General features: G+C 42.6%; 1 protein-coding gene across 1 annotated transcript in view; it reads left to right on the top strand.

Annotated features, from left to right (window-relative positions):
- The window catches only part of LOC120916160 (sialoadhesin-like), a 40,715-nt gene that overhangs the window by 19,608 nt on the left and 97 nt on the right, over positions 1 to 21,010 (top strand). Inside the window, exons 6-7 of the mRNA XM_040326981.1 lie at positions 15,992 to 16,100; positions 17,740 to 17,773. Coding sequence (XP_040182915.1) covers positions 15,992 to 16,100; positions 17,740 to 17,773 — 143 coding nt within the window. The remainder of the gene's footprint in view (positions 1 to 15,991; positions 16,101 to 17,739; positions 17,774 to 21,010) is intronic.

Here is a 21,010-nt window from a genome sequence, read left to right as displayed (position 1 = left end):
GAGTTCGTTTCCGCATCCCGGAACGCATAGTGGAGCGCAGCGCACTGGATCCATTCGAACGTGGAGCGCAACGCACGCATATACGCACGTACGCACTATGTACCAGTGAGAACACGCCCATCACACATGTCACTCCATCGGGTTGTGCAACGCGGAGCGAATGAACAAACTGGCGCGTCTCATGACGGTTTGTTTATGCGCCTTCGTTCAGCGCGGTCACGTGACCCAAATGCCGGCTGGACCCGGAACAGCGATCGAATCAACTATTGATCCACGTCCCTCACACAGTGACCTTGATTGATCTCATTGGCCCCGAGTTCCATCCTGGAGTCATATGTGATTATACAATGTGATTCCACCACACCAGATCACTATGGACTGTTTGTCTTATTTCACAAACGGATCAGGTTAGTGCATTCTAAATAATAAATTAGCCTCAAATGACAATAATATTCATTGGAACACAGAATCTATATGCTTTGTTTATTATATATTTAAACAATTTATTATTACTGAGGCGACCCGGAAGTGCATTCCCATTGGACGATCCCCTAGGGGTGTGTTTCCAAGGAGGTCAGATTTTAAATTTAAGCATGGCGGCACCAGTAGGGTTTCACCCCAGACGATGCTAGTTGTAGCGAAACATGTCGGGACTCTACTGCTGCCATGCACTTTACAAACATTGATGTCCTTTTTTATCCACTAAACTGTAAGTGTTTTTAACCGATAATAAACGTTTCTGTTTTTACGGTATCACGCTATGTGCCTTTCGTTTTCCTCCACATAATTTGGGCAAGCTCTTCCAACTGTATGAGCCATCTCCTAGCTGAGGTACCCCCTCCACCTGATACCAAGCGAAGATCTTATCGCTGTTTGTTGACCGTTTGCGTTGGCGTGTTCCTGCACCATCTTATCTGTACTGCCTACAAGCCTATTTGACCCTTTGGGTATAAGCTCATTTGGGTCCACCGCATCCGGTAAGCCTCCCCTTTGGTGGTGGGCGTTATCACTATCTTCACATTCCAATAGAATCACCGTGGGTGTCTTGTCACTATGATCTCTCATTGATGATTTCAACAAAAATAATTTCTACATTTTTTCCACGTTTATGCATATGGACTTTTATTTTCACGTATATTCTTGTGGACTCATGCATATATAGATATTGCCTTGTTAATAAGGTCCATAGTGCTTTCACTATAACAATTGACACCACTTTTAATTTTATGGATTCACTTATTTACATTGATACCTGTGAATGTCGAACATAGACATCACGGTCTTCCCACTATTCATTTTTAGCGCTGCATTTTTTTGTATTTTGTTTGTATTTCTTTCCTTGGTTTCACTGGATTGTATGTAGCTGCTTGTCACCCTGATAGCGCAGATTTATTTTTTATTTTTCTCTTGCTTGTTTTGTGATTTCATTTTTGCTGCTATCTATTTCTCTGAGTACACGTCTTCATATGGATATATTTGAATATAGAGCTTCCCGTACCGTGGACACTGATGGGGTGTTCACCGTTACAGGAAATGACTCAGAGATAGGAGGTTTGTTCACCAGACTTAAAAACGTCATGTCATCTGAGTTGCACCTCCAATGGGATCTTGTATTTTTGGACCAGTATATCACTGACCGAATGGTACCAAGGAGTCTCAGGTGGGAGGTCCAACCGCAACAGGGAGATCTAGAAATAGACTCCTGGTTCAAGTATTTTAATGATGCTGGTATAGCATTTTTAGGGGTCTTACTCTCCAAAAAGAAGACTAGACTGGTTGCTCTTGATAAAGAGATAAAAGAACTTAGAGAGAAACTGGCTTCACACAAGAAATCTCTAGAGTATATCTCCCTCTCAACCAGCCTTCAGTCTTTTTTGGAAAAAGAAGACAGAGACCAAAAACTAAAAAAACACAAAAAGTATGCCAGGGATGCTGGTGATTATAGAAATCATACAGTTTTCAACTGGCAAAAACTTTTCTCAACATCATTTAGCACAGATATGGACTCAACTCCAGTCTCAGCATCTTCCTCTAGTATTGTTCCCAATTCGAATGTAGGCCCTTCTACTGGTCAGAGTACAACAAGTACTTTAAGGGCTCCATCTATGCAGGTGTCCCGGGCGGTTGAACCACATTCTTCTCAACCCAGGGTTCAATACTCCTCCCCTCGTGTCTCTGGTCAGCCCCATCGAGGTAGGGGTAGATCCAGAGGCAACAGAGGAAATAGAGGACAATCTAGAGGTAATTCCCATCAATCTTATCCTCATTATAATTATGACGATAGACTGTATGGACCTTCCCCCGCAAGACATAGGGAGAGACAAGGTCCCTATAGAGACCCCTCCCCCTATTATGGGTTCCAACATATTCCTGTTCACAATAGGTTTTCTCCTTTGGGTGAGGTGCGTAATGACAGCTACTATAATCGTAACTGGGACCATCACGAACCGTCCAATCGTAGTTACACCCCAACCCATCGTGATACCTATGTTGAACGGGATTTTCACGAGGACCAAGTCACAAATGTAAGGGGTTCCGATCTAAGAGAGGTACCCGAGGGGGCAAGAGAGTTCAGAAGCGGAAAACGAAGACGAACATAAAAGGACAAGGGGTTTTTAATCTGAGTACTAAAGTTTTCACACAGGATGAACTATCCGTTTTGGATAAGGGCCTCAAATTTGCCCCTCCGAAACGTTTAGATAAATTTGGAACGTTTATCGACATCCAAAAATACATCCGTAAAATTAACATACAAAGATACCTAATTACTAACCCCATCAGAAATGAACCTAGAGCGGCTACCTCTGGCACAGTACATTCAGGGTTGAGGAACCCTTCATTGTTTAATCCATCTGTTCCAGCCGCAGCCGCAGTTAATATTTTCAAAGATCTTGTCTTGAAAGATCTAGCAGAGATACCAGATAGACGTAATTCTAATCATCCGATGTCCAGTGTCGGTTTTAAATCCTTATGTCAAAACAAGGACATCATTATCCGTCCCGCGGACAAAGGGGGTGGCATAGTCATCCTCGACAAATCCGACTATGAAACCGAGATGTTTCGATTATTGGACGAGCCCAACACTTATTCCAAATTGGCCGCCAATCCCACATCCCGGTTTAAAGCAGAGCTACAAACACTAGTTGATAGTGGTTTTGAAAGAGAGATTTTAAATTTGAAAGAAAAGAAATATTTAGTTCCCACGGTTCCTAGGATACCGACCATATATTATCTTCCTAAGGTCCACAAAGACCCTGTACACCCACCTGGTCGACCCATTTTAAGTGGGATCGACTCTGTTACTTCCAGGGTGGGTCGATACATTGATAATTATTTACAACCTTTGGTACAACGCACTCCCTCCTATCTTCGAGATACAAGGGCAACCATAAATAAATTGGATAGTGTTGAAATAAAGGGTAATTATATTATGGTGACAGCTGATGTAGCGTCACTTTATACGTGCATCCCTCACGATACAGGTTTTGAAGCCGTACATTATTATTTAAAGAAAGATCAGACATTAGCCCCATTCCAGACAGATTACATCATGGAATTGTTAAAATTTGCCACCAAACATAGTTATTTTTGGTTTAATGAACAATTTTATTTACAACAAAGAGGCGTGGCTATGGGGGCTAAATATGCCCCAAGCCTCGCTAATTTGTTCATGGCCAAATGGGAGGAGGATGTCGTCTATACCTATAATACCACTTCACTGGTGTTCTGGGCGAGGTACATTGACGACATCCTCCTCCTATGGGATGGCAGTTTGGAAACACTAGAAATTTTTATGAGTCATTTGAACAACAATGACAGGGGGATATCTCTTACCCATACTGCTAGTTCAGATACTATTCAATTTCTAGATCTGGAGATTAGCATTGTAAACAACCGGTTTCAGTTTAAAACATTTTTTAAAAAAACTGACCGTAACAGCTTCATTTCAACTGATAGCTGCCACCATCCGTCATGGTTGAACTCTATACCCCGAAGTCAGTTTCTCAGGTTGAGAAGGAACTGTACAGATTTAGATACTTTCTCTACACAGGCTAACATCCTCAAAAATAGGTTCATTGATAAAGGATATGATCCTGCCAACATAGAACTGGCTCTTAAATCCTCGCTTGAAGTAGATAGAAGTTCCTTATTAGAGGTCAAACCAAAAAGAGAACAAGATGAGAGTTTCAAATGGGCATTGCTCATGTCTTTCTCCATGCAACATAAACTAGTCAAATCCATTGTTTCCAAGCATTGGAATATATTGAGAAATGACCGAGTTTTGGGATCCGTTCTACCCGAACGAGCCAAAGTTATATTCAGGGGTGCACCATCACTTCAAAGCAAAATAGCCCCGAATATCATCAACCCCCCCATACGCCCTTCTTTCTTTTTCCAGTTAGTTGGTTACCATCCTTGTAAGAAGTGTACGGTATGTAGGTATAACATCTCAGGCAGGACTAAGAACCTTGAGTTTCGGTCCACAACAACCGGGAAAGTTTATCCTATTAAACAGTTCTGTACCTGTTCAACTAAGTACGTTGTATACCTCATCACTTGTCCGTGTGGCCAGCAATATGTTGGCCGCACTATCCGGAAATTTTCTGTAAGAGTTGCTGAGCATATAGCTCTTATTTTAGCCGGTGACATTTATCATACTGTACCCAGGCATTATAAAAAACATCATGCCCAGAACCCCACTGGCACACAATTTCTTATTATAGATCAATTTGTGTCGCCATGGAGAGGTAGCCCAAAAACCCGTGGGGTGTCTCAACTCGAAACCTTCTGGATATATGAATTGGGTACACACACACCATTGGGCCTTAATGTAGAGTGGGACATCAACTCTTTTATTAATAAATCCTAGGAAACACACAGATGTCCCTATCTACCATTTATTGTTCTATACATTTTTAATACATCAGTTCCATTTGAGACATATTATTATTTCTATATGGTATGTTTCTATGAAACAACATTTATTTCTTTTCTTTCATTCACACCTGTTTTATTATTGTTTTAGATTTTTATGTATACATATAATAACATGTATCGTATTAATTTTAATATGGTTATAGATATTATTGTTCAATTTATAGCCTGCATAGGGGTTCGTTCTGGGGAATGTCATTTCCTGGTCTCTGTAGTTTCACACGCTCATACTTGTAATTGGACATAGACCCAATGGATTGGGTAAATTCTCCCTTTATAAAATATCCCCTATATGCTTATATTACCTTTCTAGGGGGCATTAGTCATGCTTTATAAATGTGGATGCTTATTGACATTCATAGCCAATATACATTCTGTCCCCTTAATGTGACTCTTATTATGGAATCAATGAGTTACCTTTACAATTTTTATGTACGTAAATAAATTTTTATTCCACCACACTTTACCGTTTTAGTGATAGTTTAATTTTACGTTACTTCCACGTTTATCCCCTGTTTTATTTAATATATATTATTTGCGTCTGCCGGGACAGTGAGTTCGTTTCCGCATCCCGGAACGCATAGTGGAGCGCAGCGCACTGGATCCATTCGAACGTGGAGCGCAACGCACGCATATACGCACGTACGCACTATGTACCAGTGAGAACACGCCCATCACACATGTCACTCCATCGGGTTGTGCAACGCGGAGCGAATGAACAAACTGGCGCGTCTCATGACGGTTTGTTTATGCGCCTTCGTTCAGCGCGGTCACGTGACCCAAATGCCGGCTGGACCCGGAACAGCGATCGAATCAACTATTGATCCACGTCCCTCACACAGTGACCTTGATTGATCTCATTGGCCCCGAGTTCCATCCTGGAGTCATATGTGATTATACAATGTGATTCCACCACACCAGATCACTATGGACTGTTTGTCTTATTTCACAAACGGATCAGGTTAGTGCATTCTAAATAATAAATTAGCCTCAAATGACAATAATATTCATTGGAACACAGAATCTATATGCTTTGTTTATTATATATTTAAACAATTTATTATTACTGAGGCGACCCGGAAGTGCATTCCCATTGGACGATCCCCTAGGGGTGTGTTTCCAAGGAGGTCAGATTTTAAATTTAAGCATGGCGGCACCAGTAGGGTTTCACCCCAGACGATGCTAGTTGTAGCGAAACATGTCGGGACTCTACTGCTGCCATGCACTTTACAAACATTGATGTCCTTTTTTATCCACTAAACTGTAAGGCCTCGTACTCACGACCAAACATGTCTGCTGAAACTGGTCCGCGGACCAGTTTCAGCGGACATGTTCGTTCGTGTGTAGGCAGTAACGTACTGAATTCCAGCAAACAATCGTCGGCCAGACCGTTTTCCAACGAACAACTGTTTCCTGGTCTTGCTTTAAAACAGTCTGCTGGAATCGTGTCCGTCAGACATGTTCGGTCGTCTGTACACAAAAGCAGCGTACAAAAACCCCGCGCATGCTCAGTCCAAATGAGGAGACGGGAGCGCTCGTTCAGGTAAAACTCGCGTTTCTTTGGGATATGGCACATTCGTCATTAGAAACCTTTTATTCTAGCAAGAGAACAATGTCTTAAAAAGGCGCACTAAACCACATTTTAAAGCCTCGTTTTATTAATTCTTCTCTTGCTAGAATAACCCCGTTCTCTTGCTGATGCAATTTCAATAGAGTTGTCCCATACTGAAATGTCACATTTCTTGCTTGTGATGTAATCCTTTAATAATGTTTTCTATGCCAGACGTGTGTTTTGGTTGGTGGTCCTCCATAATTTAGAGTAGTCATTTTTGTAAAGGAATGTGCATTTTTTTAATTTTTTTTTTGGTTTCTAGTTATGTCACCATTTAAACTATTTTTTTTTAACATGTTTTTTTCATTTTTTTTTTTTTATTTTTTTTTTGGTGTTTCATTAGAGAATATTAAACCATGTTGGCACACCAAATGTCCCCCCCCCAAGGAGTGTGTCCTTTGTAAATTACCCATTGTATATTTATTAAAGGTTTGCTGCCTAATAATCCCCACAGTATATCAAACAATAGACATGTTTTCAAATGAAAGCAAAAAGCCTTTTATTCAGGCAAATGTCAGCACAAAAAATAAAAAGAACGGCAGCACTAGAATAGATAGCAAACTATATGCAAACTTGCATTTCCAACATGGTGAAGGATAAACTTCCAAGCCTCAGGAGCCAAACACTAAAATATGAAGCAGCAGCACACAAACAAAGGAACCCAAACTGTGGTAGTACAAACAAGATGTCCTTTATGTGGAAGGAAATGGAAGGCAGAAAATCAACGTTTCCTCCTCTTTCCAGCCTTCCCTCCAGGCAGCCTTCCAGCGGATCGAACACGGGGTCTTGCAGGTGGGGTTGATGTGGCAGCAGGAGGATGGTGTTCCGCAAGCCGGGCCGGGTCACATAGCCCAGTGTCTGGGGTCAGCAGGCCCCTCTGCATCCACCAAAGGACCTGGTTCATCAGGGCCTTTGCCAGTCTTCTCTGGTCCTCCTCCCCTTCATTTAAATCATGGGCCAATGAGGCACTGTAGGCCTCTGTGGGGTTGAGGGGGGCCCTCATGATGGCGCTTGCCTCCTGGATCATGCGGAGGCTTGCCTCCTCCACAGGCCTCAACTGCCTCCTTCGGCCTGATGGCCTCACCTGGGGGGGAGAAGACTGGCTGGTGGTGGTTCTCCTGGCCGGGTGGACCTGCTGCAGGCCACTGGGCCCAGCCTCCTCCTGGCTGCCACTGACCCCGGCCTCCTCCTGGCTGCCACTGACCCCGGCCTCCTCCTGGCTGCCACTGACCCCGGCCTCCTCCTGGCTGCCACTGACCCCGGCCTCCTCCTGGCTGACAGACACCTGAGGATCTGCCACCTCCTGGCTGATCTCTTCTTCCTGTGTGGAAAAAAAAGGAATTTTTTTACAATTTCGCTAAATAAAACCACACTCATTTTCATGTTTTTCGTTTAGTATTTTCTGTTCATTATTACTTGAATACACTCTACTTCTGACCCCTGCAGTTGTCATCCCTGACACCTATTTGTCTGTACACCTTTTTGTTTGCTTTTTCCCAGCTTGGTTTTTTTTTTACAATATCTAATCATTAATCCACCAAGAATTATTTACGCCATAAATATACAGGAAACTACTATACCTCCTCATCGAAGGGTGGCAGATCTGCATCTCTGTCAGCCAGGCCCTCTTCCTCCGACTCTGCAGGGCTGTGGTCATCTGGGGAATGTCCGCTGGAAGGTAGCATGGAGGAAAGGTTGGAAGAAAGACTGGACATCGTTTTCCTGCCTTCCATTTCGTCCCGCAAAAAAGCCATCTGTTTATAATACCACAGTTTGGGTTCCTTTGCTTGTCTTGCTGCTGCTCCCGATTTTTTGATTTTATTAGCTTTGTATGCTCTCCTGTATGTGCTTCTGAGGTTGGCAAGTTTATCCTTCACCATGTTGGCAGTGCATCCTGGCACCCAAGTTTGCATATAATTTGCTAGCTCTTCTAGTGCTGCCGCTCGTACCTCTTTATTGCAATATAAAGAGTGCTTTGAATTCCACAGGATGGGCGTGTCCTGGTATTTTTGAAGTAAGGCCTCTATAGATTCCTTGCTTTGTAGGAGGTCCATTGCAATTGTTTCAAAATTATATTTCTTTTTGAGTCTAGATTACAAAAACATAAACCACAGAAAAATAAATATTCCAAAGGATCAGCGTTGACCTTGATCTAATATGTGTCTTCAAATTTATTACCTATATCTAATTCCAAACACAGTCTCTCTTGTTTAAACAATGATTGGCAGCTCGGCCGCATTGCTTGTACCAAACATTGATTTGCTAGATGCAGAGCCATTGTTCACATTGCAGTAAATATTTTAAATATATAAAATTAAACAATGCTTACAAATGACAGTTTTCATCTAGGCACTCTTTCATGTGTAAATCTCATGCCCCTGACAATGGATGACATAAAAGACACTTCCTAATGACCTCTGTACAACCAACACTTGAACAATACTTTGCCTGATCTGAATACACCATTCAAAAACGTGTCAATGAGGTACAGCATTGTTCACATCTCTATTTTGTGAGGTGTCCAAAAGCATTTGGATACCAAAATAACATTGTGGTACCCCATAGACAGAATAGCTTAAAAAGGGTGCAACCAACAGCCCAAACACCCATCCCATGTGTCTACATTTTCAAGGCCTCTGCTGATCACATTTTTAATTTCCTTACCTTCCTGTCTCTCGCTCCTCGTTTCTCACGCTCGCCTAATTACCGCGTAAGATGCGTAATCACGGCGTAAACCTTTTAAACACTCCGCGTATTTATGAAACCCCGCCCTCGTCACCTTTGCGAGGCCCCTAATCAATGAGTTTAGGAAATATGGCGTTAACTGTGTATGTTCTGGATGCGCTCGAAGATTCTCCGCGTAACGGACGTAAACACGTTGTTTGCATTCTCTACACTCCGCGTATGTATTAAACGCCGCCCTCTTCTCCGCCCATGGCGTAACAATTCATCTTTTCCACGCCCATAATCACTGTGGGAAAGGAAAGATGGCGATGTCACACGAGCGGGCACGATGCTCTCATGCCACAAGTGAAGGGACAGAGGCAGGGACGTCCCGATCAAGGAAAAGAAGATATAAAGCCACTAATATGCGGTTCCAGGAAATGGTGGAGTTAGTTTACATCATGCGAAAGAAGGACTATGATGGTGAATTAGGGCCATACAAGACCCCTAACCGCCGAAAGGCACATATTATGGACAAGGTGGCGAGGAGAATGCAGAGGATGTTTGGGATCACCAGGTCCAAGGAACAGCTGAGGAAACGATGGTCAGACTTAAAATTGAGGGAGCCACATCAGATGAAGAAAATACTTAAAATTCTGCGTAAAAGTAAGTAAATATATTTTGGGGTTGGGGGGGGGGGGTGATTGTCTGCAATAATGTGTTGCCATGTATATTTCACCATCTGCCTCCTTGGCCTGCTTGTAATTTTAAAGACATTTTGTCATTTATTTTTTAGGACATAAATAACTACATATTTACAAATAGTGTTCTTAGTAAACAACGTAACATCACATAGTTTATCATAAAGGCTCGGTTATTCCAGGAACAACACACCTGGACATGGCTCACTGGCCAAAAACTTTGTTTGTAAACATTGTGTAAAAGCTAGTTCTAGAAAAAAAAAGTATGAGAATGGGAAAGGCAAACAGGATTCATTCTAAAAACAGTGGTACTAAAGCAGATGTTTTCACATCTGCAATGCAGAGCACCTGTGTCTCCCCAAATCAAAAATGGGTTTTGGTAGGGTCTCCCAGAAATACAGTTTAGGGGGGACATCCATGTGTGTCACTTTGCTAAAAAGGGGCAGGATCAGAGCTTGCCATATAGAAGTAATTGCAAAATGTAGGTTTGGTGAAAGATAAAAGTAACTAAATGAAAGCATCTTCTAAGCAATGTGTGCGATTTATGCTCTCCAATATCTGTGTGCTGATGAGTCTACATTTTTTTTGGTTTATTTCAGGGGAAAGAAGTCGCCAGCATTTGGAGGAGGCAGAGAGGGCCAGACAAGGCCAAAATCTGCCATCTCAACATGTGGAGGAGGAGGAGGATGTGGAAGGAGAAGAGGATGTGGAAGGAGAAGAGGATGTGGAAGGAGAAGAGGATGTGGAAGGAGAAGAGGATGTGGAAGGAGAAGAGGATGTGGAAGGAGAAGAGGAAGGAAGAAAGGAGGAAGGAAGAGAGGAGGAAGAAGTAATTTTGGACTTAGAAGTCATAGCAGATGAAGGGCAAGTGGCGGAAGAACAATTTGGCGAATTGAAAGAAGGTGGATTGATGGATGAAGGAGGAGTCCAAGATGATGGGGAAGTGGTGGAAGAAGGAGGAGTGATTGAAGATGATGGGGAGGTGGTGGAAGAAGGAGGAGTGATAGAAGATGTCGAAGAGGTGGAAAGGAGAAGCCCATCAGGTCAGTGTCACCCTAGCTTGATTCAAAAAAACATATGTAGATAGGCCTCATCGAAAAATAATGTTGTAAATGCCATTTTTTTTTTTTGTTTTAGGGGAGGAGGATGGTGTGCCAATATTTTCACGTGCAAGTGCTGCTATAATTATTCAGCAGGTAATGGAGTGCAGCACTGAAATGCACAATATGCGTGAAAGGATGTTTCTCATGGAACAGAATGTAACAAATGTCCTTTTGGAATGCAGCACGGAAATGGACAATATGCGGCAAAGAATGATGGTCATCGAATCTAATTTTAAGAACATTATTGACATGATGGGCCGTGTCAAAGACTGAAACACCCCCCGCCCATCCCCCGCCCCCACAAACATTTTTACAGTTTGAATAATGGATACGCCAAAATTTGAAGATACACACACAGTGTGCCAACATGTGCTATCTGCCATCACAGAATATCTAATGTCTGTGCTTTGTGGGTCCAACCCCCTCCTCCATCCTCAAGTAGTTGAGAGGAAGGGTTTGCTCCCACAAAACACAGACATTGATCACCCATGATGTCAGATAGCACATGTGGCCATTTGTCTGTTGAACCAATGACATTTGGCGAGTTTGCACTGAATGTGTGTATCTTCCAATTTTGGCGTGTTCCAGTGTGAAAGCACACCATGACTGACTGCTGTTGTGAGTTTTTAAGATTTTTGGAATTGGATTTTGTTACTTTTTGACCATGTTGAACATTTTGGGATACTATAAAGTTTAGACCATAAAGAATAAACAACGCCAAAAAATTTTAAAAATATATATATAGAATTATAAATCTCTCTAATCACTGAATTTAGTGAAGTAGAGATTTGACTCCAAATTATCACCTAAAAATTTACTTTTAGAAAAACACACCAAAAACAAAAAAAATGGTAAAAAAATTATTGTTTTTTGTGCATAAAAAATATGCCAAAAAAAAAAATTAAGGCGGTAAACACCCCACCAAAAATAATCTATATATATATATATATATATGTAAACAATAAATCTAACTATATTTGCTAAAAAAAAAAGTGAACTTGTTAATAAATGTATAATCTGCATAATATTTTTGGTTGAATTACCTGAAAAAAAAAAAAAGTATAAAAAAATTTTGTAGACTCCTAAGTACAAAAGCAGGGAGTAATGAAAAAACTATAAAATTATTTTTGGGGTCATGAACAAGCAAAAATTAAAAAAATTGACCTCAAAATTTACAAATGGAGTTGCTTCTTATTTCTAGACTCAATACCCTGTTTGTAGATGAGTGAATACTGTGCAAAATGTGGTTAGTTACTAAAAGTGGAGAAATCAATTATGCATTACAATTGAAGAAGTTAGTTAGAGAACCAGGAAGACAGAAAAAGAGAAAAAGCATTAATGACAAACAACTGTATAAAGTCCAATGGTCTAATTATTTATTATTTTTTAGAATATTCCTTTCTTTGGGGGCCGAATTAGAAAGAAATATGATCTGGCATAGCAATGGCCCCCCGACCCATGAAGTACTCAACATATTTGTCGCGTACCTCACGAGCTGATTGGGGGGCCAAGCCAGCGCGACCAGTGTCCAGCCCGGGAAGGGGATCTGAGGGTAGTCTTGCCTCAGAACCGATGTCGGGTAGGTACGTCTGGGAGTGCCTGCGTAAAAAGTTGTGCAAAATGCAGCAGGCAAATACAACGGTGTCCAATTTATATTCCGCCAGATGTATCGATGTCCTGAACAGGCGGAACCGGTTGGTGAGTATCCCAAAGGCATTCTCGACTACCCTCCGAGCCCTGGCCAACCGAAAATTAAACACACTCCTCTCTGAGGTGAGGGTCCTCTGGGGAAAAGGCCGCATGAGGTGAGGACCAAGCCCGAAAGCCTCGTCCGCTAGGAACACAAACGGAAGTCCTTCCACATTATCTTCATCTGGTGGCAATGCCAGACCACCAGCTTGGAGACGATCATAGAAATCAGTCCGTGCGAACACTCCCCCATCAGACATCCGGCCGTTCTTCCCCACGTCCACATATAGAAACTCATACTGTGCCGACACCACCGCCATCAACACAATACTATGATAACCCTTGTAATTATAATAGTAGGACCCCGAGCGGGGTGGGGGCACAATGCGGACGTGTTTCCCATCTATTGCTCCACCGCAGTTTGGAAAATCACACCGCTGGGCAAATTGGGAAGCCACAGACTGCCATTCCTGTGGTGTGGAGGGTAGCTGTGGGGACAAACAAAATTAGAGATTTAGTACTTTGTAACAAATACATCCTACAAGCATCCTTGTGACAGTTCACAGTATTAAAATTGCATTAGAAAAATGTGCATGGAGAATTTGGGAAATGAAATATATAGGGCCACTTCATTAAGAGACTCCACAGCCCTCTGATGGGGACAATAAAAGTTTGAAGGGGGGGGGGGGACACAAAAACCAAAAAGTCCTGTTTGAAAAAATGGCAAGGTGGGTTTGTCCCTAGGATAGCATGCTGGACAGGTTAATATTGGGTAAGGGACAAATATGCAGGTAGGCCAAGAATAAAACATGTAAAGCTGATATCAACATGCATAGGGAGAAAAGGTAACGTTAGTTAAACACACAGCATATCTGGGAAAATAAAAATAAAGTTAGTTGGCCACATTATTAGAGCCAGGAAACTTACCTTAATATACTCCTCATGCATAACTTTGATGATGGCAGCACACGTGTCCGGTATGATGACCCCAAGCGCCTGCGGAGAGATGCCTGTCGAGAACTTGAGGTCCTGCAGGCTCCTCCCAGTCGCCAGGTACCGCAACGTGGCAATAAGCCTCTGCTCGGCCGTGATGGCTTGGCGCATCACAGTGTCCTGCCTCGTGATATAGGGGGACAGAAGATCCAGCAGACGGTTGAATACGGGGTCCGTCATGCGGAGAAAATTCCTAAAGTCATTAGGATTATTCTCCTGGAGTTCCCTAAGCAGAGGCATATGTGAGAACTGGTCACGCTGGCGCAACCAATTCTTGGTCCAGAAACGCCTCCGCCCCCTGTTTCTGGCCAAAGTACTGGACAAATGAACATATCCAGCAGCCATCCCATAAACAGCACCAACTCGCGAAAATTGACGCTGCTGCTCCATCATGGCTTCAAACCGGCCGGCTGGTCAGTCAAGAACACACTGAAACAGAAAGCACTCGCAAATCCAGCACTACCTGCGACAAACGCGCGACAAACAGATACGAGCGCACAGGATGCAACTGCTAAAGCAGAAACAACCTGCTTGCCTATAGCCGAATGACAACTACGTTACCGCAAGCACACGCACTGAACCCGTGAATACACGCTGTCAAAGCCTGGAGACCGAGAAGCGCGAATCAGCTCTAACCAAACCTTCACTAACACGAGCAAACCCGTAACTAGCAAAAGAGGAACAGAGGGCGGCGCCATTAACTTTGGTCTTCCCCTTTATAGTGACGTCGTACGTAGTTTACGTGCACGCGTTCCGGTACGACGGGAATTTGGTCCGCTGGTGTGTACACGCCAGCGGAACAAAACAAAAATCAGCCTTGTACGCCGGAAACTGTCGGGCAGACAGTTTCCAGCGCACAGATCCGGTCGTGAGTACAAGGCCTAAGTGTTTTTAACCGATAATAAACGTTTCTGTTTTTACGGTATCACGCTATGTGCCTTTCGTTTTCCTCCACATAATTTGGGCAAGCTCTTCCAACTGTATGAGCCATCTCCTAGCTGAGGTACCCCCTCCACCTGATACCAAGCGAAGATCTTATCGCTGTTTGTTGACCGTTTGCGTTGGCGTGTTCCTGCACCATCTTATCTGTACTGCCTACAAGCCTATTTGACCCTTTGGGTATAAGCTCATTTGGGTCCACCGCATCCGGTAAGCCTCCCCTTTGGTGGTGGGCGTTATCACTATCTTCACATTCCAATAGAATCACCGTGGGTGTCTTGTCACTATGATCTCTCATTGATGATTTCAACAAAAATAATTTCTACATTTTTTCCACGTTTATGCATATGGACTTTTATTTTCACGTATATTCTTGTGGACTCATGCATATATAGATATTGCCTTGTTAATAAGGTCCATAGTGCTTTCACTATAACAATTGACACCACTTTTAATTTTATGGATTCACTTATTTACATTGATACCTGTGAATGTCGAACATAGACATCACGGTCTTCCCACTATTCATTTTTAGCGCTGCATTTTTTTGTATTTTCTCTACACATATATAGCCAGATTCATAGAGAGTTACGCCGGCGTATCAGTAGATATGCCGTCGTAACTCTGAATCTACGCCGACGTTAATTTAAGCGTATTCTGGAAACCAGATACGCTTAAATTAGGCTAAGATACGAGCGGCGTAAGTCTCCTACGCCGTCGTATCTTGAAGTGTAATTTTTAGGCTGACCGCTAGGTGGCGCTTCCATTGAGTTCGGCGTAGAATATGTAAATGACTAGATATGCCGATTCATGAACGTACGTGCGCCCGTCGCAGTAAAGATACGCCGTTTCCGTAAGAGGTACGCTGCGTAAAGATAAAGCTGCCCCCTAGAAGGCGTAGTCAATGTTAAGTATGGCCGTCGTTCCCGCGTCAAAATTTGAAAATTTTACGTTGTTTGCGTAAGTCGTCCGTGAATGGGGCTGGATGTAATTTACGTTCACGTCGAAACCAATACGTCCTTGCGGCGTACTTTGGAGCAATGCACACTGGGGTATGTACACGGACGGCGCATGCACCGTTCGTAAAAAACGTCAATCACGTCGGGTCACCCCCCATTAACATAAAACACGCCCCCTCATCCTCATTTGAATTAGGCGCGCTTACGCCGGCCCCATTTACGATACGCCGCCGTAAGTTAGGAGGCAAGTGCTTTGTGAATACAGTACTTGCCTCTCTGACTTAAGGCGGCGTAGCGTAAATACGATACGCTACGCCGCCTTAAAGATGCGCGCCCCTACCTGAATCTAGCTAATAGATCAGAATGTAATCTTTCCTCGTTTCTATTTGTCTGCAGGTTATGAATTGAAAGAAGGAATCCTGAAGATGATTTATGTGATTTTCGTGGCTGTATTTGGATTTTTCTGCCTGGCTTTTCTTGCAATGACGATACATTTTTATAGAAGGTAGAGTATTTAACCCCTTCCATACCGGGGGGCACTTACGCACCTTCCTGCCCAGGCCAATTTTCGGCTTTCAGCGCTGTCGCACTTTGAATGACAATTGCGCGGTCGTTCTACACTGTACCCAAACACTTTTTTTATAATTTTGTTCTTCCATTAGAGTTCCTCCATTAGAGTTCCTCCATTAGAGTTCTTCCATTAGAGTTCTTCCATTAGAGTTCTTCCATTAGAGTTCTTCCATTAGAGTTCTTCTATTAGAGTTCTTCCATTGGAGTTCTTCCATTGGAGTTCTTCCATTAGAGTTCTTCCATTGGAGTTCTTCCATTGGAGTTCTTCCATTGGAGTTCTTCCATTGGAGTTCTTCCATTAGAGTTCTTCCATAAGAGTTCTTCCATTAGAGTTCTTCCATTAGAGTTCTTCCATTAGAGTTCTTCCATTGGAGTTCTTCTATCAGAGTTCTTCTATCAGAGTTCTTCCATTAGAGTTCTTCCATTGGAGTTCTTCCATTGGAGTTCTTCCATTAGAGTTCTTCCATTAGAGTTCTTCCATTAGAGTTCTTCTATTAGAGTTCTTCCATTGGAGTTCTTCCATTGGAGTTCTTCCATTAGAGTTCTTCCATTGGAGTTCTTCCATTGGAGTTCTTCCATTGGAGTTCTTCCATTGGAGTTCTTCCATTAGAGTTCTTCCATAAGAGTTCTTCCATTAGAGTTCTTCCATTAGAGTTCTTCCATTAGAGTTCTTCCATTGGAGTTCTTCTATCAGAGTTCTTCTATCAGAGTTCTTCCATTAGAGTTCTTCCATTGGAGTTCTTCCATAGGAGTTCTTCCATTGGAGTTCTTCCATTAGAGTTCTTCCATTAGAGTTCTTCCATAAGAGTTCTTCCATTAGAGTTCTTCCATAAGAGTTCTTCCATAAGAGTTCTTCCATTAGAGTTCTTCCATTGGAGTTCTTCCATTGGAGTTCTTCTATCAGAGTTCTTCTATCAGAGTTCTTCCATTAGAGTTCTTCCATTAGAGTTCTTCCATAAGAGTTCTTCCATTGGAGTTCTTCCATTAGAGTTCTTCCATTGGAGTTCTTCCATTAGAGTTCCTCCATTAGAGTTCTTCCATAAGAGTTCTTCCATTAGAATTCTTCCATTAGAGTTCTTCCATTAGAGTTCTTCCATTAGAGTTCTTCCATTAGAGTTCTTCCATTGGAGTTCTTCCATTGGAGTTCTTCCATTAGAGTTCTTCCATTAGAGTTCTTCCATTAGAGTTCTTCCTTTAGAGTTCTTCCATTAGAGTTCTTCCATTGGGGTTCTTCCATTGGGGTTCTTCCATTAGAGTTCTTCCATTAGAGTTCTTCCATTAGAGTTCTTCCAAGCCCTGAAGCTCAGCATCATATGTAGGTGTCAGGGGGGGCCCATCCATTAAGGGAGCCAGGGTGTCCCCCATCCATTTGTCCGGCCCCTTGCAGGACGCTGGATGCATGGATTCTAATGGGGGGGGGTGTTTTTTTGAAGCACCTGATTAGAGCCTGAGGCTCTAATAGGCTTCAAAATAAGGTGGGCTCAGGGCGCAGAGAATGCGAACCGAGCCCACCATGGTGTGTTTGATTTCTGTGCCATGTAATGCTCATTCTATTTTATTTTACATTTTTGCAGACTAAAACTACGTCGGACATCACCAAGACATCAGGTATATTATTTTATAACCAGGAGAGATAGTGACTCTTATTGAGTGATTTCTTTTTTCTACCATTAAAGAATATGTTACCCCAACATTTCATATTCCTGATATAAGCCTGCCGTCCCATGTACTGCCATTGTGCCCATCAAATTGTCACCACTGTGCCCATCAATTGTCACCATTGTGCCATGCCATCAAACGCACCCACTGTGCCATCAATTGTTGCATCTGTGCCCATCCATTGTCGCCACTGTGCCATGCCATCAATTGTCGCCACTGTGCCATGCCATTGTCGCTACTGTGAAAAAAATGCCCATGAAACGAAGCCACTGTGCCCATCAAATTGTCGCCACTGTGCCATAAAATTGTCGACACTGTGCCATGCCATCAAACGCAGCCACTGTGCCCATCAATTGTCGCCACTGTGCCATGCCATCAAACGCAGCCACTGTGCCATCAATTGTATCTGTGCCCATCAATTGTCGCCACTGTGCCATGCCATCAATTTTCGCCACTGTGCCATGCCATTGTCGCCACTGTGAAAAAAAATGGAAAAAATGTGCAACGAAATAAAAACAAATACAATTGCATAAAAGTGTCCTTAATCCAATGAGGGAGTTCACAATAAAAAGATGGCGTCCTTTTCTATAAACACACAATTACAGGAACTCCTGTGTGTGGATTGGTTCCCCGGGCAGATGAGATAAAGGTGTCGGCATCTTCCTCAATGGATTTCCACAAATCAATGTAAAAAATGGCTGCTTACCAGATCCGTAGGATCCCGATCACAGAGATCAAGCGTATGCCGTATGTCTTTTCTTTAATTCCACTCACTGGATAAAGCTGACATCATGAAAGCTTCAAACATTTACAAAGTGTAGTCTGTGCCTCCTTTCCCTGTTGATGCCCATTAGGCAGAAACGCAACGTTTTGGTTGGTGAATGGGTCAGGTTTTGGTGGTGATTGGGTCATGTTTTGGTGGTGAATGGGTCATGTTTTCATGGTGATTGGGTCATGTTTTGGTGGTGATTGGGTCATGTTTTGGTGGTGATTGGGTCATGTTTTGGTGGTGATTGGGTCATGTTTTGATGGTGATTGGGTCATGTTTTGATGGTGATTGGGTCATGTTTTGATGGTGATTGGGTCATGTTTTGATGGTGATTGGGTCATGTTTTGATGGTGAATGGGTCATGTTTTGATGGTGATTGGGTCATGTTTTGATGGTGATTGGGTCATGTTTTGATGGTGAACGGGTCATGTTTTGATGGTGAATGGGTCATGTTTTGATGGTGAATGGGTCATGTTTTGATGGTGAATGGGTCATGTTTTGATGGTGATTGGGTCATGTTTTGATGGTGAATGGGTCATGTTTTGATGGTGGATGGGTCATGTTTTGATGGTGATTGGGTCATGTTTTGATGGTGAATGGGTCATGTTTTGATGGTGAATAGGTCATGTTTTGATGGTGATTGGGTCATGTTTTGATGGTGAATATGTCATGTTTTGGTGGTGATTGGGTCATGTTTTGATGGTGATTGAGTCATGTTTTGATGGTGATTGGGTCATGTTTTGATGGTGAATGGGTCATGTTTTGGTTGTGAACGGGTCATGTTTTGGTTGTGAACGGGTCATGTTTTGATGGTGATTGGGTCATGTTTTGATGGTGAATGAGTCATGTTTTGATGGTGATTGGGTCATGTTTTGATGGTGATTGGGTCATGTTTTGATGGTGATTGAGTCATGTTTTGATGGTGAGTGGGTCATGTTTTGATGGTGAATGGGTCATGTTTTGATGGTGATTGGGTCATGTTTTGATGGTGAATGGGTCATGTTTTGATGGTGATTGAGTCATGTTTTGATGGTGATTGGGTCATGTTTTGATGGTGATTGGGTCATGTTTTGGTGGTGATTGGGTCATGTTTTGATGGTGAATGGGTCATGTTTTGGTGGTGACCGGGTCATGTTTTGATGGTGATTGTGTCATGTTTTGATGGTGAATGGGTCATGTATTGGTTGTGAACGGGTCATGTTTTGGTTGTGAACGGGTCATGTTTTGATGGTGATTGGGTCATGTTTTGGTGGTGATTGGGTCATGTTTTGATTGTGATTGGGTCATGTTTTGGTGGTGATTGGGTCATGTTTTGGTGGTGAATGGTTTACATTTTGGTGGTGAATGGGTCAGGTTTTGATGGTGAATAGGTCATGTTTTGGTGGTGAATGGGTCATGTTTTGGTGGTGAATGGTTCATGTTTTGGTGGTGAATGGGTCAAGTTTTAATGGTGAATATGTCATGTTTTGGTGGTGATTGGGTCATGTTTTGGTGGTGAATAGTTTACATTTTGGTTGGTGAATAGATCATGTTTTGGTGGTGAATCGGTCATGTTTTGGTGGTGATTGGGTCATGTTTTGATGGTGAATGGGTCATGTTTTGGTGGTGACCGGGTCATGTTTTGATGGTGATTGTGTCATGTTTTGATGGTGAATGGGTCATGTATTGGTTGTGAACGGGTCATGTTTTGGTTGTGAACGGGTCATGTTTTGATGGTGATTGGGTCATGTTTTGGTGGTGATTGGGTCATGTTTTGATTGTGATTGGGTCATGTTTTGGTGGTGATTGGGTCATGTTTTGGTGGTGAATGGTTTACATTTTGGTGGTGAATGGGTCAGGTTTTGATGGTGAATAGGTCATGTTTTGGTGGTGAATGGGTCATGTTTTGGTGGTGAATGGTTCATGTTTTGGTGGTGAATGGGTCAAGTTTTAATGGTGAATATGTCATGTTTTGGTGGTGATTGGGTCATGTTTTGGTGGTGAATAGTTTACATTTTGGTTGGTGAATAGATCATGTTTTGGTGGTGAATCGGTCATGTTTTGGTGGTGATTGGGTCATGTTTTGATGGTGATTGGGTCATGTTTTGGTCGTGAATGGTTTACATTTTGGTGGTGAATGGGTCAGGTTTTGATGGTGATTGAGTCATGTTTTGGTGGTGAATGGGTTCAGTTTTTGGTGGTGATTGGGTCATGTTTTGGTGCTGAATGGTTTACATTTTGGTGGTGAATGGATCCAGTTTTGATGGTGAATGGTTCAGGTTTTGGTGGTGAATGGGTTCAGTTTTTGGTGGTGATTGGGTCATGTTTTGGTGCTGAATGGGTCATAATTTTTTTTTTTTTTTTTTTAGAGAATATTTTTGTTTTCCGCTGCCCTTGCTGTTCAGAGTGTTGGGATGGATTTCTAAATTTCTTTCTCT

The sequence above is a fragment of the Rana temporaria genome, chromosome 10 (genome assembly GCF_905171775.1).
Source record: "Rana temporaria chromosome 10, aRanTem1.1, whole genome shotgun sequence".
Taxonomy (NCBI): Eukaryota; Metazoa; Chordata; class Amphibia; order Anura; family Ranidae; genus Rana; species Rana temporaria.
This window is presented reverse-complemented; position numbering and strand designations above follow the sequence as displayed.